General features: G+C 36.1%; 1 protein-coding gene across 1 annotated transcript in view; it reads right to left on the bottom strand.

Annotated features, from left to right (window-relative positions):
- Positions 1–1,151: 1,151 nt before the first annotated feature.
- Positions 1,152–18,300, bottom strand: part of LOC107589079 (eukaryotic translation initiation factor 5-like) — a 34,170-nt gene continuing 17,021 nt past the window's right edge. The window contains exons 2-8 of the mRNA XM_016277409.1: positions 3,635–3,746; positions 3,188–3,309; positions 2,940–3,098; positions 2,680–2,841; positions 2,013–2,177; positions 1,528–1,668; positions 1,152–1,380 (exon numbers count right to left, since the gene is read on the bottom strand). Coding sequence (XP_016132895.1) covers positions 1,282–1,380; positions 1,528–1,668; positions 2,013–2,177; positions 2,680–2,841; positions 2,940–3,098; positions 3,188–3,309; positions 3,635–3,746 — 960 coding nt within the window. The 3' untranslated portion in view covers positions 1,152–1,281. The remainder of the gene's footprint in view (positions 1,381–1,527; positions 1,669–2,012; positions 2,178–2,679; positions 2,842–2,939; positions 3,099–3,187; positions 3,310–3,634; positions 3,747–18,300) is intronic.

Genomic DNA, 18,300 nt, shown 5'->3' with positions numbered 1-18,300 from the left:
CTAAGATCAATGTAAGCTAATCAGGATAGAGAGAAATATTAGACTAGTGGGGTGTTTTACCTTATCTGCATTTTGCACAATGTAATACCATCCAAAATTTATATTTAAAAAAAGTGTGTATGCGCCAAAATCCTCAAAGATTGACAAAGAAGTAATAGTATAAGTCCTGCATTAATGCATTTTGTACTTTTTGAAAATAGCATTTAACAAAAATGCCCTGTGTAGGGCAAAACACTGTGATCTGTCTTCTACTGGTGCAAAGACTAAATGGAAAATAATATTTATGATCTTTGATATAAATGTTGCTAAAGTAGTAGTAGTTAGCTGCTTGCAGAATGTTAGGATTGTTTCTGTTAATAAGGAAATTTTGACTTTCTATATGGACGTGTGCAGAGACTGTTGTGTTTTGTGTTAAGTATTTCTATGATTTACTGGATTTGTCTTACATGTTTTGGATTTAATGGCCTAATGTCTGATTTTGATCTGTCAAAAGACCCATAACTAAAACATTACTTCAAATGTGCTACATTAAAAGATAAACAAATGCCCGATTTGGAAACGTCCAAGTGCTTGATATCTACCTAGTGCAATTAGTAGTCACAACCCACTTCCCTACAGTGACTATCATTACAGAAAAGTTTAGGGTCAGTAAGATTTTTTAGCAATGTTTTTTAAAGTATCTTTTGCTCACCAAGTCTGCATTTATTTGATTACAAATATGGTAAATACAGTAATTGTAAAATATTACAATTTAAAATGACATATTTGAATACATTTCAAAATATAACTTATTTCTGTGATGCAACGCTGATTTTTCAGCATCATCACTCCAGTCCCTCAGTGTCACATGATCCTTCAGAAATCATTCCAATATGCTGATTTGGTGCTCATGAAACATTTCTTAACAGCTGTGCGGCTTAATACTATAGTGGAAGCACTGACCCCAGACTTTTGAACAGCCTTTAATATTATATATTAATAGTGTCGTAAACCAACTAGACAGACACATGGTGGAATTCACAGGAAAATCTTTAATAGTTGCAAAAATACAAGGGGAACTCGTGTGCATTTATGCTCTATAATCTAAAACTCATGCATACAAACAACAGCAACAATTCATCAATACAGCTGGTTAGAAAAGACTCAAATAAGAGGCTTTGAGCAGAGCGCTAACCCAGGCCTAGAGCTGAAGAAAAGGCCAAAGGAGGTGAAAGGCATGCGTCTGACAAAAAGAAGCCAAGCAATATGTGAAGAGGCAACTGAAGGTTTTTGGTTTCATCTTTAAATGGCATCAATATCAATGTCCTCCTCCTCATGGTCTGACTTCTCAGGTTTTGTGGTCTCCATTTTCAACTCGCGGGCAGAGGAGGAGTACACCACCTAGAGAAAAGGAAGATGAGAGTAAATTCTGTACTAACAATGTTTATCGAATAACTAACATACTATATTTACAATGATCTTACTATAAATCTAAAATCTTGGTTATGAAAACTGATGTAGTAACACGGCTTTTTTTTTTTTTTTTACCTCAACGTTGTCATCGTCATCATCTTCCTCTTCCTCACTGCCCTCACTCTCCTCCTCTGCCTCCTTGAGCCATTTAACAAAGGGCTCCGCCTTGGCATGAATCTCTTTAGCCAACTCTTTGGAGACATACTTCTTAGACACCTATAGCAGAAACGTCACCAACAGGCTTAAACTCCAGAACACTAGACTAGTCAAGTGTGCTTGCTGCTATCGGACCCTGGGCTCTCCAGCAGCATGCAGGTCACAGACGTTACCATATTACAACCCCCTCTGACACTCAGGCTAAAATGACAAGGGTTGCCTAGCAACAGGTAACCGACCGCATCATCCTTTCATCATCCTGTTATTTCAGAGAGCTGCCAGAGATCAGAATTGGATTCATGCATCTAAACTACTTTTATCTGAGCCACGTTCAACTCTGACCAACATCGTTTCATCTGAGATTCTAGAAGGTCAAGTCTAGAGGCTGTGTGTTGGCAAGTTACCTTTTCAGCCCATGCGAGTATGACATCTTCCTCCAGCAGATCCGCGTCATACAGGTCTTTGAGTATAATGGGGACTCTGGGTAAGAGCTGCATCTGATGCAGCTTCACCAGGCACTCAAAGCCACCCAGAAGATATTTCTGGGCTTTCTTATTGTTGTGGCAGAACTGTGGACAGAAATGTAAACTTCTTACACTTATTATAGTGCAATAACAAGCCAGAATGACAGTGTTATTTGTAAAAGCAGCATTAGTGCATTTTAACAAAAGGAATAAGGTTTGTACGCATGGGAAGTCTTTGCTGTTGTAGTGCAGGTTTCCCAATCAGGGGATTCTTAATTACAGTTGAATCACTGATGTCACATGGACTATTTTAATGATGTCCGTACTATATTTCTGGCCCCTGAACATGTCAGAAAGCTCTTGTATTTCATCAAAAATATCTTAATTTGTGTTCCAAAGATGAACGAAGGTCTTATGGTTTTGGAACGTCATGAGGGCGAGTAATGACAGAATTTTAATTTTTTGGTGATCTAACCCTTTAAATTGTGAATGCTGAATGACTAAAAAAAAAAAAAAAAAGTTGTGAATTCATTGGTCAAAAAATAAAAATTCAGCTCTTAAAAACATTGAGAATCAGTGTTTTAAATGTTAACAGATGAGGACGTACCCTGAGAAAGTGGCGCTTGTACTTCTTGATCTGTTCACGGATGTTCTCATCAAAGAGCAGCTCGCTTAGGATCAGAGGACCCATGGCCTTCACATCCAGCCTTTCAGCCTCAGCCAAGATCTCTTTATCTGCCGAGTCAATTGCTCCACTGTCTTTCTTTTCCTGAAGAGCAGAAACAAAGAATGGAGCTGAATGAGGAAAGTGTCTATATATAGAGAGCAATTTTCCCCAAATTTTCAGTACAATTTTAATACAAACACCTTCACAAAGTTGTAAAATATGTTGACCCTCTCCTCCAAGGATTTCTCCAAGTCATCAGTGAGCGTGAGACCCTTGGCGTGCTCGCTGATCTCCTCCATCCTGCGACGCTGGGCCTCTTCTGTGGTCTCCTCAGCCCAGTCTTCATCGTCATCCCCATCCTGTCATAAGATCACATTCAACACCAGTATTTCTCATCCCTTACGCTGGTATGTGGTTTTTCAGGAGATGATCTCAAAGCAGCACTTACCACAGCATCAGGGGCATCTATGTCATTATGGTTTCCAGCTTCTCCACCACTTGAGCCATTCTCTTTGTCCTTCTTTCGGTTCTTCTTTTCCTTTTCTTTTTTCGCAGATCCACTGTCATTCTCTGCACCAACATGGCAGGAGAGAGGAAGTTAACAAAAGAGCAATAGAGTTTAGTTCATGAACATCAAATCAGCATGGCATAGGTCAGAAGATCAGAGTTTTTGGCTACCATTACTGCAGATACATACTGCTTACAAGCACATACTAAATCCAAAATAGATTAGGGTTACCCAAATACCCAAGCCTTCCTTCAGTTTTAGTTCAAAAATTTAAAGGTTTGTGGAACATTAAAAAGGACAATAAGCACAATATGAAAGTGAAGATAATCATACGTTTACCACTGGGGATTCAAAATCTATTCACCGTCTCTCTAAATCTGTATTTACCTGGTGGATTCTTGAGAATGAAGGTGCAGAGTTTGTGTCTAGTGTCCAACATGCCTCTGTAACCACAAGCCTTGCAGGAGTTTCCAATGGTCTGCTTCTTGGGATTAATGTGCTACAACGAGGAGAACATTTGACTATAAAACTATATTGATAAACAGGCTGTGCGACAATGAATCCAGCTACAAATCTGTGAGGCAAATTGCTCATAATTGCTTCCACTTGAAACTTGCAGAAATTATTTTACAAAAAAATAAATAAAGTGTACAGGTGTAGACCGATGTGTTACATCTTATTTATAACCTTACAGAGAGGATATAAAGTCAACTGCAGCATGAAACCGAAACCAGGCCAGCTGAGACCATGCAAAAAAAAAAAACAACATCTCAGGAAGTCCTCAGTACTGCACTGCAGAGGAAAATCAGCAGGTGCAAAAGAACATTGCTTTCAAGTATATAAAAAAAAAAACAAGTTAAACAAATAAGATTTTTTCCCCATCTTAAAACAAGAAATTTCTGTCCCTCCATTGAAAGTTCATGCTCTACCATACTTGCGTGACACATAATAGATACTGTGTGCTCTTTAAATTAATGTCTTATGGGTTTGGAATGAGTAAATAATGACAGAACTTTAATTTGAGTCAACAATTATGATGTAACCCCTCCTTGCCATTGGCTGATTGGTTTTGGCAACTGAAAACAAGAGACTGAATGTAACGATGAGAAACTGAGCTGGCATTAGCACCATGCCTTAGTTGCAACTTGAAATACAGGAACAGGACAGTCCACCCAAAAATGAAAATCCTGTCATCATTTACTCACCCTTATGTCGAAAATTAAACATGTAAGACTTTCTCTCTTGTGTGGAAGACAAAATAAGAAATTTTGAAGAATGTTGAAAACGAAACAGTTTTGGTTCCTATTGACTTCCATGACTTCCAAGTGTCCATACAATGGTGTCAAAAGGAAGAACAAACTGTTTAGTTATCAACATTCTTCCAAATATGTTCTTTTGTCTTTCACAGAAGAAAGTCATTTGGAATGACATGAGGGGGAGTAAATGATGACAGAATTTTCATTACTTAATGGACTATCTCTTTAATCTCATGTCAGTGTCAAAAGTGCCCCAATTTACCAATAAGGGGACATTAAATATGTGTGGCTGTATAAGGAATGTTAAAATAAAATCAGTTATATAAAAAAAAGTTATATAAGAGTTATATTTTTAAAAATACACAAACTTCTTTGTTTTTAAAAAACTAAATGGTAAACATAAGGCAGATGGACTTTATATCATATACATTTGACCATTAACGTTTCACCACATATAATTTTTCGTTAATAGCATTAAAAATTAAAATGTGAAAATAAGAGACACTTCTTATTCCTTTACTCAATTCTGTTTATGATTTCTTTGCACATTCTCCAGTGACTATTTGCTCCACCTCTGCCAAACAGGTGGAGAACATCTGTGGATGATCTTCAGGTCTTATTACAGTTTTCCCAATTGGATTGAAGTCAGGGCTCTGGTGGAGGTGTTCCAGAATAACAACCATTTTCTTGCTATTCATAGGTTTTCCCTTGTGTGCTTATCCCTGCTGATGAAATGAATGTTGCCCTTGATTACAGATCTCTGGCTGGCTGAAATAGGGGATTTGCATGCATTTTGTTCTCATGTTGCGCTCCTGCTAAAAAGTAACACCAGCTCCATGCATGACAATAGTGATGTTGTCACCTTTTGCCGTGTTTTGTTCACATTGCCCTTGTTTCTCATTCCTTAGTGTAGTAGGTCAGCCTGATATTAGCAGTGCTTGGGATGTGCCATATGTTTTCCCCTGCATTTCTGACACTAATCTGAGCTGCTGTTTTTAGTCATGAAACACCAGAAGGATACATTATAAATTAATATGTAAGTAAGCAAATGGCAGAAGGGATACTTATGAAGTTATTTTATGAGAATCAGTGGTACCGTCAAGGTCAAAGCTGCATTCAGTAGTTTGGTGCTAATTTAAAATGTTTTACACAATAATGTTTTTGTAAAAAATACTTAATGGTGTGTACCCACATTAGACGAAGACTGTATTTATAGTAGTTTCCTATTAAAAAGATTTGCATAGAAATGTTGTATTTTTCCATGACGTGACCCAACCTCTGAGAGAATCCTCACACTCATTGGCTGCGCCTTTTTAGGTACGCTAGTAGAATAGTGTTGTTTGGTTTGCCTAATACATTGGATGACAGCTACAGTTAAAAAACAAGAAAAAGAAGAAGTTTGGTAATAAGAAAAGAATCAGTACCTGTACGGTCCAAGAAGTAGAAAAGATCGGAAGCCAGTAGACAGAAAGTCTGACAAAGACAAAAAAAAAACTTGCATGTAAACACTGGTAGGGCAAACACAAAGTGGAAAGATGGAGAAAATCCTGAGTTCTAACACGCCCCCACATGTCTACGTCGCTATGTGGGAAGATTTGCATAACACCGCCCAAATGTTCATGCAAAGAAAGAAGGCCTAACTTTTACTCTCGCTGTAGTATTGTTGCTGCCGCCACCGCCATGTTGTGAAGGCGCGGTGTGTTTCATTGTGAAAGCGAAGCTACTTTGTTTGGCCTTCCAAAAGAGGACGATATCTGCTTCGTCATGCCTAGAGCTGATCTGTGCTGGTCGCTGAGGAAATACATCAACTTCGCGCTGTGAATCACCGGATCGGCTTTCACTGTGGACGAAGCGGAGTCCAGCCCGGGGTCGTCACATGTGGTTGCTGCAAGCCCGCCGGCCGCTCCTTCGTCGAATCTGCTGGCTGCGCCGTTCTCAAGCCCGCCGTGTGTGACGCTGTGTGTTTCGTTGTGAAAGCAAAACTACTTTGTTTGGTCTTCCAAAAGAGGACACGACTAGAAATCAATGGTTAAGTTGTATTTACCACACTGTTCCAGAACAGTTCAACCCAAATATTCAGATGTGTGCAGCGCATTTTATGGAAGACTGTTTCCTGATCCTGGGAGAGTAGACTACAATGCCGGCTGTTCTGACTCACAGACTGTAAGTAAGTTTTCATATTTAAAGAATTTGCCACTGACGATTCAAACGCGAGTTTTGAGCAGTGTAGAGTAGCGCTTGTTGTTTGTCATTTCTCCAATCACAAATGAGAACATGGTTTTATGTTTACACGGCGCGATGCAACGCAACACGTAATAAGACAGTATAAGTCATTATAATCCGTAATTATGCAACAAATGCATCGTTTACAATGCATTTTGTATAAATGCATTGTAATGCATTTTGTAAAAATGGGTTTTATTGTTTTTGTCTCATAGCTCCGGTACAGGGCATCACAGTATGGTAAGGGGAGTAACATTTCCGTCACACGCTTGAGGTATTTGGCCAATCACAACACTCTGGATAGCTGGCCAATCAGACCACACCTCGCTTTTCAGACCGATGAGCTTCGTAAAAATCGATGCGTTTTAGAAAGGTGGGGCATAGAGGAGAAACAATAATCAAGTTCAAGTTCAAGATTATTTCTAAAGCACATTTAAAAAATGCTCAAAGCCGACCAAAGTGCTGTACACTGTCAATAGCACAAATACAATAAGTAAAATATTAATAGCATAGTGTCAAAATACACATAACATGACTATTACAAAATCAATTAATAAACGCCAAGGTAAAAAGAAGAGTTTTTAGACCAGATTTAAACTCGGGTAGAGTGGAGGCCATTCTAATATGAGATGGTAAGTTGTTCCAGAGAGTAGGACCAGCCACTTCAAACGCTCTATTTCCTCTCATCTTTAGACGAGTCAAGTCAAGTCAAGTCACCTTTATTTATATAGCGCTTTTAACAATACAGATTGGGACAAAGCAACTGAACAGCATTAATTAGGAAAATAGTGTCGAGTAGTAACGAGTGCGAGGGATCTGGAGGAGAAGTTTTTCCTCGGATCGTAATCGTCTTGTGGGGATGTAGGGATGAAGTAGGTTTGTAAGATAAGGCGGAGCTAGGCTGTTAAATGATTTGTAGACAAGTAGAAGAATTTTAAACTCAATTCTACTTCAATTCAATTCAATTCTCAATTAAACTAATGTACAGTATGTGGAAAATAATGTTTTTTTTTTACCTTAAACCGCACAAACACATTTCATTACACCAAATACACAAAATAATGTTCTTTTTAGCAACATCGTATGACCCCTTTAAGCTGAGAGGAAGGGCGGGGTTGACCTTGTTGCTATGGATGATGTCAGCACGCGTTCACACCGCCGCCGTCGAGAGCGTCAAACATCGCTCTGGCCGCCCTGCCAACAACGCTGTTGAAAGATTCGTGGACGCTCTGACGCTCTGACGTAAGCGAATGCTTATCTTGTATTTAAAGGGGACGCAAAGCAAACAAGCTTGTTGAACTTGTGCACACTGACCACAAGGAGGGTAAAGTTATAACAGGGTGTCCGCGGGTCCTTAAAAAGTCTTAAATTCGGATTCGATGGGTCTTAAATTTTTTTTGGTCTCATTACCACTAAAATATCTTCAGTCTGTGACGGACCTAATGACTTTACAATCATTGGACAGACCGAAGATCTGTTCTTCCCCGCGGTAAGTTACTGCGTCTATAGAGAGAACTGCAGAATACAGAACACAAGCTCGCGCTGCTGAGGCTCACTCTGTTTGTCTCGAGACTTCAGAACAAATGAGCGTGACCGCACACATGAACTCAGAAGAAACACACTGAGGTAAAAATTCACAATGTTTAGTTTATTCATAACATGATATAGTTAAATAACACCATGACAAGTGAGCTATTTTGCTCAATATTCTCACGACGCAAAAAACAAACAAACAAAAAAAAAACGTTCAAAACGCCTAACTTACAGAGTGCACACATTGAACACACTGAGGTAAAAATTCACAATGTTTAGTTTATTCATAACATGATATAGTTAAATAACACCATGACAAGTGAGCTATTTTGCTCAATATTCTCACGACGCAAAAAACAAACAAACAAACAAAAAACGTTCAAAACGCCTAACTTACAGAGTGCACACATTGCGTGAAGTCGAGTGCGCGTGCGCATTTACAGTGCGCTCTTTTATGGCATGATTCAGTCTATTAAAATACATTCAGAATGATCACAAATTCAAGACATGGGGGCAGAAAATGTGTATATTTATACCACTTCATATAGTTAATCAAGTTCACACGGAAGACTGCCTTTTTTCTCCAAAAATTACACTATTACAAATGTGATTTTTTTTACAACAGTTCAATAAACTGTAAGTTTTATTAAGAGACTTGCGTTTTAGACACCATATTGCAGCAGCAGCCCAAATGTCTTATTATTCTAATTTACTGATTAAATGTAAGAATTTGACTCAAAAGATAATGGACACTTATAGAAAAATGGCTTTATAAAGGTAAAATGCCCATAAAAGGTCAAATCTATTTAAACTTGTTGGAAAATATTAATTTCTATCTGACCACCACGTCAGAATAAATTTACTCCACCAAAAATCTCAGTGATGCAGTTATTTTGCGGGGATATTTTGTATGGAATATTGTCTGCTCATATGAAAAGTTCACTATATATCGTAGTAATAAATATAATTTATTACAGCAATGATATTTTGTTTTCTTTTTAATTTATACACATTAAATATTACATATATGTATGTAATAAAATGTGTATTTCCATTACAGGTTTAGGTCTTAAATTTAATATAAGGTGGTATTAAAAAGGTCTTAAAAAGTCTTACATTTAACTTGTTCATATCTGCAGAAACCCTGTATAAGTTAACCTCATTAAATATTGTTGTGGACGAAGTATTAAGATCCTTTACCTCATAATGTATAAAGCACTAATACCACACTGTAAAAATACTCTGATACAAGTAAAGTCTTGCATTGAAAATGTTACTTAAGTAAGTATAATCAGGTTTAAACATTACTTAATGTAAGTATAATCAGGAAAATTGATTTAAAGGTTTAAAAGTGAACTGGGACTATTATACTATTATTTATTATGTCATTAGATTATTATTACTATAACGTTGCACATCAGCAACTCACCAGGAACACCAACAATCTCAGACACCTTGGTCCACGCATCATTTTATTTAATTTTTATTATGTCCCTGTATGCAAACAGGGACACGTCATAGATTATTGGGAAACCCGCCACAGCAATAATCAGCCTCTCCGCAGTGCTTCATTTGTTCTTTAGATGTCCCTTTGTAGTACCATTTTGGATTGAGATTTCAACTTTGATCTTTACTTCCTTTAATAACCTTATTGATATCACAGAAGAAATGGTCCTGTTTTTGTTATGTAACACTGGATCTGTTCTTTTAAATAATGCTATTAAAATCCTGTGCTTGCTTGGAAAAGGTCATATTCATAAGTGTAAAGTTATAGCTTCTAAACCAAACTTTATTGCATTTTGCTCCGAATTAAAAAGTTTTGCTGAATCCCTCTGTAAATTAAAAAGAAACAAAAAAGCAGTTAAAACATACCAGACTTTAAATAAGATTTTGAATCATCTGTGAACTGAGATAGAATGTTTAGAAGAGCTTTCTTAACTCCTACTTGAGTCAAAAAGAAAAGTAAAGAAAATAATTTTCTTTGTTATTTATCTGTATTATTATTATTTAGTTTTTGATAATTATTATTGTATTTTACTCTTATTTTATGTTGTCTTATCTTGATACTTGCTTTCTTTACCTTGTTATTATTCTAAATCCCTCGTAACAGTAAAAATAAATAAATAAATAAATTAATTAACTATGTATACAGTGATCGGCTAATAGTCTCTGTCAGTGATTTATTCATAGAAATATTGAAGAGGGCAATATTATGTTGCCATATTCAAATAAAGGTTTAAAAATAAAACTACTAATTGCCACATTCAAATAAAGATTTTAAAATGCAGGCTAAGTGTCACTAATTAAACAGGTATGTTCTGCTAATTGTCAGCCTCTTACATGTATGATTCTCAAAAACAATTAGCGGATATGCATATCAACAGCCTTTTAATTAACATAGCAGAATAATCATGGCTGATAGTAAGACATGCAAACGTAAAAGAAAACCAAACTGGATGCAAGAACACCTGTTACTTCTTGCCCAACTGGTTAATAAAAACAATATAATCAAAGGAACATTTGTAGTTGGGATAACCTCCGAAACCAAAGGTGATACCTTTTTAAACGCTCATGATCGTCAAACGTTTCTAAAATGTTTATATTCTGAGGCAGATTGCTGGCAACAGCCATTTTAGGACTAGTTTGTGGCTTGGTCTTAGTGATTTAGGAGTCCTCTTCACTCCTAACGTTTCACAGATTTAGGAGCTAGTTTTAGTAAAAACATTAAAACGCTTTGTGAAATACTTTTAGATTAAACATTTTGGAGTCCTAAATTTAGGTCTGACACGCCCATTATTTTTAAGATTTTCTCCTAAAGCAGCGAGTTATGAGCTACTTTTAGCCTTAAGAGTACTTATTTGAACAAATGCCTGAATCATGGTATTACAGGCACTTCCTGTGTCTGTTTGCCTCTTTAAGAAGAATCGCTTTATGTATTCCCCAGTTGTAAGTCGCTTTGGACAAAAGTGTCTGCAAAATGACTAAATGTAAAACACACTAGTGACAGTGCCATTTACATAAAACTTAAAAGACAATCATGCTGGACGCACCATGCTGTTAAAGCAAAAGGTTAAAAATAGGCCTTTGTAAAGGTAAATATGCAGATTTAAGTATGTAAAAGCTGATAGAACACAGAAAACTGAAAATATTGCTTCAGAATAAATTTACTCCACCAAAAATCTCAGTGATGCAGTTATTTTGCGGGGATATTTTGTATGGAATATTGTCTGCTCATATGAAAAGTTCACTATATATCGTAGTAATAAATATAATTTATTACAGCAATGATATTTTGTTTTCTTTTTAATTTATACACATTAAATATTACATATATGTATGTAATAAAATGTGTATTTCCATTACAGGTTTAGGTCTTAAATTTAATATAAGGTGGTATTAAAAAGGTCTTAAAAAGTCTTACATTTAACTTGTTCATATCTGCAGAAACCCTGTATAAGTTAACCTCATTAAATATTGTTGTGGACGAAGTATTAAGATCCTTTACCTCATAATGTATAAAGCACTAATACCACACTGTAAAAATACTCTGATACAAGTAAAGTCTTGCATTGAAAATGTTACTTAAGTAAGTATAATCAGGTTTAAACATTACTTAATGTAAGTATAATCAGGAAAATTGATTTAAAGGTTTAAAAGTGAACTGGGACTATTATACTATTATTTATTATGTTATTATATAATTATATATACGTTGCACATCAGCAACTCACCAGGAACACCAACAATCTCAGACACCTTGGTCCACGCATTTAATTTTTATACGCAAACAGGGACACGTCATAGATTATTGGGAAACCCGCCAGAGCAATAATCAGCCTCTCCGCAGTGCTTCATTTGTTCTTTAGATGTCCCTTTGTAGTACCATTTTGGATTGAGATTTCAACTTTGATCTTTACTTCCTTTAATAACCTTATTGATATCACAGAAGAAATGGTCCTGTTTTTGTTATGTAACACTGGATCTGTTCTTTTAAATAATGCTATTAAAATCCTGTGCTTGCTTGGAAAAGGTCATATTCATAAGTGTAAAGTTATAGCTTCTAAACCAAACTTTATTGCATTTTGCTCCAAATTAAAAAGTTTTGCTGAATCCCTCTGTAAATTAAAAAGAAACAAAAAAGCAGTTAAAACATACCAGACTTTAAATAAGATTTTGAATCATCTGTGAACTGAGATAGAATGTTTAGAAGAGCTTTCTTAACTCCTACTTGAGTCAAAAAGAAAAGTAAAGAACATAATTTTCTTTATTTATCTGTATTATTATTATTTCGTTTTTGATAATTATTATTGTATTTTACTCTTATTTTATGTTGTCTTATCTTGATACTTGCTTTCTTTACCTTGTTATTATTCTAAATCCCTCGTAACAGTAAAAATAAATAAATAAATAAATTAATTAACTATGTATACAGTGATCGGCTAATAGTCTCTGTCAGTGATTTATTCATAGAAATATTGAAGAGGGCAATATTATGTTGCCATATTCAAATAAAGGTTTAAAAATAAAACTACTAATTGCCACATTCAAATAAAGATTTTAAAATGCAGGCTAAGTGTCACTAATTAAACAGGTATGTTCTGCTAATTGTCAGCCTCTTACATGTATGATTCTCAAAAACAATTAGCGGATATGCATATCAACAGCCTTTTAATTAACATAGCAGAATAATCATGGCTGATAGTAAGACATGCAAACGTAAAAGAAAACCAAACTGGATGCAAGAACACCTGTTACTTCTTGCCCAACTGGTTAATAAAAACAATATAATCAAAGGAACATTTGTAGTTGGGATAACCTCCGAAACCAAAGGTGATACCTTTTTAAACGCTCATGATCGTCAAACGTTTCTAAAATGTTTATATTCTGAGGCAGATTGCTGGCAACAGCCATTTTAGGACTAGTTTGTGGCTTGGTCTTAGTGATTTAGGAGTCCTCTTCACTCCTAACGTTTCACAGATTTAGGAGCTAGTTTTAGTAAAAACATTAAAACGCTTTGTGAAATACTTTTAGATTAAACATTTTGGAGTCCTAAATTTAGGTCTGACACGCCCATTATTTTTAAGATTTTCTCCTAAAGCAGCGAGTTATGAGCTACTTTTAGCCTTAAGAGTACTTATTTGAACAAATGCCTGAATCATGGTATTACAGGCACTTCCTGTGTCTGTTTGCCTCTTTAAGAAGAATCGCTTTATGTATTCCCCAGTTGTAAGTCGCTTTGGACAAAAGTGTCTGCAAAATGACTAAATGTAAAACACACTAGTGACAGTGCCATTTACATAAAACTTAAAAGACAATCATGCTGGACGCACCATGCTGTTAAAGCTAACCTGGAAATTAACAGCTTGTCAAATGGACTGCAGGTGGCAGTATAACATCTGCTAAATTGAAATGATCTGGCCACAACACTCAGTGAATCCTTCACCCCTCCTCACTGTGATGGAAACCCCCCAAAAGACCAGAATAAGGTCAGAGCCCACTCTGAATGAAGGCTATTTTATATCCAGCAAAAGTGAAATTGAAACTGAAACTGAATTTACCCTTTTGTTCTGGGTGTTTCCATAAGCCTTTACATTCCAGGGAATCATTTATATGCAGATCAGTGAAGCACCATGTCAAGGGAAAAAAGGCACTAACTATCCTAAAAAGTGAAAGGAATTGTATGCATTTTCCACGGGCATTTCCATGTAGCATTCAAATTGGATTACTGGCCATGCTTTACACTGTTTTAACATATGATTTATTTCTTGTATAAATATAAATGCTTGTCATGCAACAGCACAAAATACACTGCAGTCAAAAGTCAAGTCAAGTCAAGTCAAGTCAAGTCCTAGCAATGAGATACAGCCTTGGTCTGACGCAAGAAGCAAGTCATTTGTAATTTTAACAAGTGCAGTTTCTGTGCTATGGTGGGGCCTGAAACCTGACTGAAATTCTTCATAGAGATCTTTTTTTTTTCAAAAGTCTGGGTGAGTTTAAGTTTCTCATGACCTTAAAAACAAACATTTTTAAATTAACTATACAGACAAATATAAGTTGTGCCTAGCTATAATCAGACCTAAATGAAGAGCAGCAAACAAGTGCCCAGCATATATCATAAATCCTTCAATACTATAAAGGCAGCCACTTGAAATATAAAATATAAGATAAGTTTAAGGTACAATACAATAATATTGAATAATAATATTGTTTAAAATAGTTTTAAGAATAGACAATATATGATTTTTTGATCACTGCATTTCCCATTTGCAATTGCATTGCAATTCCCATTCTTCCATTTGTGTTATTTCACATTTTTAATGAATTCATTATTATTCTAAAATATGTGGTAATAGTAAATGAGTATGTGTGTCCAGACTTTTGACTGTACTGTATATACTGTACTGTATATTTATAATTAAAGTCAACTGTTGTATCTGTCTCAACGCCACAAAAAAATCAACTGGTGGCACTAAAGCCAGTCAACAGCACGGACTCCACGCTCACACTTCCCTGTTATAATTAAACAAAGATTCCTTTCAGTGATACAGTCAGTGTTGAGGGAGGCTCTGTTGAGTCACAGTAAACAAGCAAGACAATGTTGTTTAGAACAACTGGAGCGGAAGAATTTCATCAAGGCTGATGACACTAGTAATGAAGGGATGATGGGAACAGTGAGGATGAGACAACACTGACTCATTACATATCACAACATATTGAGCACAACCACCAAGATGATGTATTGCCATAATACATGACTGATACATCAGAGAAAGGAGGTTTTTAGATCTATTTTTATCATACAATAGCTCTCAGTTTGAGACCCTGCTATGTGTATGAAAGAGTCATTATTAGCTTCACATTATGTATTTGTACATTATGTATTTGCATTAACTTTAGCCTGCAGATAACCAGACACATCACTTGGATTTTTTATTCATACCAAGTTAAAGGATAGTTCACCCAAAAATGACAATTACCCAATTTACTCACCCTCAAGCCATCCTGCGTACTGTAGGTGTATATGACATTCTTTTTTCAGACAAATACAAAGTTATATTTAAAAAATGTCCTGGCTCTTCCAAGCTTTATAATGGCAGTGAATGGGGTTTAAGATTTTGATGTCCAATAAAAGTGTCTCCATCCATCATAAAAAGTGCTCCTCCATCCGGTCCGAGACTAGAATATGCTAGTCTCGCGAGAACCATGCTTTGCTTAGGCCTACAGCAAAGGAGAACCAGTCTCCTTTTGCCTTATATTGAAATTTTCCAGCATTTTTCTTTGCAAATCCTGGTTTTGTACTTCTAATTTGTGACCAGTGTTTTGTTTTGCTCTGTACACTGCGCTTCCGTGTTCATCACTTCCACGTTCGTCACCGCATTCACGTAAGACCTAGATCATCCGTTGGAACCGGTTGGAACGCCACTCTCTGGTGTACGAACATACGACAGTTAGTGGAAGCTAGAGATTGTTTTTATAAAGTTTTAAATATGGATATTTTTCTTACAAAAACGCATCGATTCACTTCAGAAGGCCTACCCTCCTGAGCCGTGTGGAGTATTTTTATCATGGAATTATGCATTTTTATTGGACTTCAAAATCTTAAACCCTATTCACTGCAATTATAAAGCTTGGAAGAGCCAGGGCATTTGTAAATCATAGAATCATTTTCATTTTTGGGTGAATTATCCCTTTAAGAAGAACAACAATTATTTAGAACATTGTGAATGCAAATGTCACTTTTGATTAAATTAATGTCATATAAAAAGTATTATATCCTACAAAAAAAATATTGTAAGACTAATGCTTATATTAACATTTATATGCTACAGTTTAAGTATAATACAAATGTAAAGTATATCAAATACAGTATATAAAATAAAAAAATAAAAGTATGTGATGTGTTACCATTTAAAGGAGACATATTATGCCCCTTTTTACAATATGTAATATAAGTCTCTGGTGTCCCCAGAATGTGTCTGTGAAGTTTCAGCTCAAAATACTCCACAGATCATTTATTATATCATTTTGAAAATGCCTATTTTGAGTGAAAGCAGAAACACGCTGTTTTTCGGGCCTGTTTCTTTTTAAATGCAAATGAGCTGCTGCTCCCCGCCCCCTTTTCCAGAATAGAGCTGCGCCATTACTGCTCGGGCCTGCTAAAAACATCTGTTTTGGTTCTGACTATCATGTTTATCTCGCTGAAATCATGCGTTTTAAACCATATGAGTTTAAACTTCAGATATAAGGTTTTCTGAGAGCACACATCTGAAGCACACGGACAGAAAGCGGCTGTCACAGCATGTGAGTACTAAACTAAGTTCTCATTCACACACACAAGTTTACGTTAAAAACACAGGAGTTACAAAAACAGTTGTTATATCTGGGAAGGTAAACTGCTGGGAAATAAATTGCATGTTTATTTTAGATCTGTGTGGCATCAGCAATATACAGTAAATAAATCAATAAATCCACTGCTCTCCTGTCTCCTCTGAGGCTGGGACTGTAAATAGTGTTCTGTGCTCGTCTGCAGCCAAAGACAGAACAGTTAGCAAGTTTTGCTCAAACTTTAGCCATGAGATAAGAGCTGGTACACCGTTGTCGCTTGCGAAATCAAAATGACGGTGCCCTGAGTGGGAATTTACAGATTATGGGGCAGTAATATTATAATGAGATCCCTTTGCCACGTCACCAAGGGAGCGAAATCAGACGCGCTCGTTTTCTCTGACGCTTGCAGAAAAAGGCTTACCAAAACAAAGTTACTGGGTTAATCATTTTCACGTTTCCTTGGTTGGTAGATGCACCAGGGACCTAATTATAGCACTTAAAACCTGGAAAAGTCATATTTTCATGATATGTCACCTTTAAATATGTGTCTGTATGCCCATGTACATTGTAATTTACTCTAGTGATCACATTTTGTTCCAAGGAGAAAGGACCGTCCTGAGCTGAGATACTGAGGCGTCTCTAAACATCCGTATAACCTAAATTTGTTTATGGCCATGGTACATAGCCACTGTGGTTAAGCCAAGTAAAATAAAACTAAATAAAAAAATACATAGAGGTAATCAATCAAAAATAGGAAAATTACAAATGGTCAAGATGGATTGTTCTTGGATCCTATGTGTAAATTCATTTGCGAAGACTGTAAAAGAATAATATCAATGAGTTTTTATTTGCAACTGATGTAACAAGGCACACAGGTGGTATACTGTCCGATGAGTACTGTTGAGAAGGAGGAGGGGACTCTTGAGTCCAGTGTGCCTCTGTTTTCACTCAAAGACCCTTCGATCCTACTCACATCTGAGCTCGAAAGGCTGGTCTTCAGGTTTAGGAGAGCAAGAACATGCTAGTGAAGAATGACAACAAAGTTAAATGACAAAGAACATTGATGAAACGACACACACACTGTAAGAACGATTATCAAATTCTAATCTCTAAAATTCTAAATTAAAAAAAAAAAAATTCATACTGCTAATGCTATCCATACTGGAATGTCTAAAATTGTATTTGTATACCATTATAATTTGTAGTACTTATATGTGAAAAAAAAACAAGACAATGTCTGGTCAGTCAGGTGAAAGAGTGGTTTTGATTGTGGCCTGTATCTGCCTCTTGGGTTAAACTACTGCATCTTGCCAGCTGTAATCTAACAGACTCACCTAATGTCAGGATAGTCTCTTGCCAGAATAACTATCTTTAGCTGTAAACTCCCAAGATCCTGTAGTCTCAGAATCTCTGATAATTTGGGCAGTATTTGACAGAGCCATTCCTCTCTGGATCCCTAGGGAAAAGAACGGTACTTGATTTAGAAAACTTGATTTTTTTAGTCTTTTGAGATTTGAATCTATATACAGGTGCATCTCAATAAATTAGAATGTCGTGGAAAAGTTCATTTATTTCAGTAATTCAACTCAAATTGTGAAACTCGTGTATTAAATAAATTATATGCACACAGACTGAAGTAGTTTAAGTCTTTGGTTCTTTTAACTGGGATGATTTTGGCTCACATTTCACAAAAACCCACCAATTCACTATCTCAAC

Source organism: Sinocyclocheilus grahami, unplaced genomic scaffold, assembly GCF_001515645.1.
Source record: "Sinocyclocheilus grahami isolate Dianchi unplaced genomic scaffold, SAMN03320097.WGS_v1.1 scaffold111.1, whole genome shotgun sequence".
NCBI lineage: Eukaryota > Metazoa > Chordata > Actinopteri > Cypriniformes > Cyprinidae > Sinocyclocheilus > Sinocyclocheilus grahami.
This window is presented reverse-complemented; position numbering and strand designations above follow the sequence as displayed.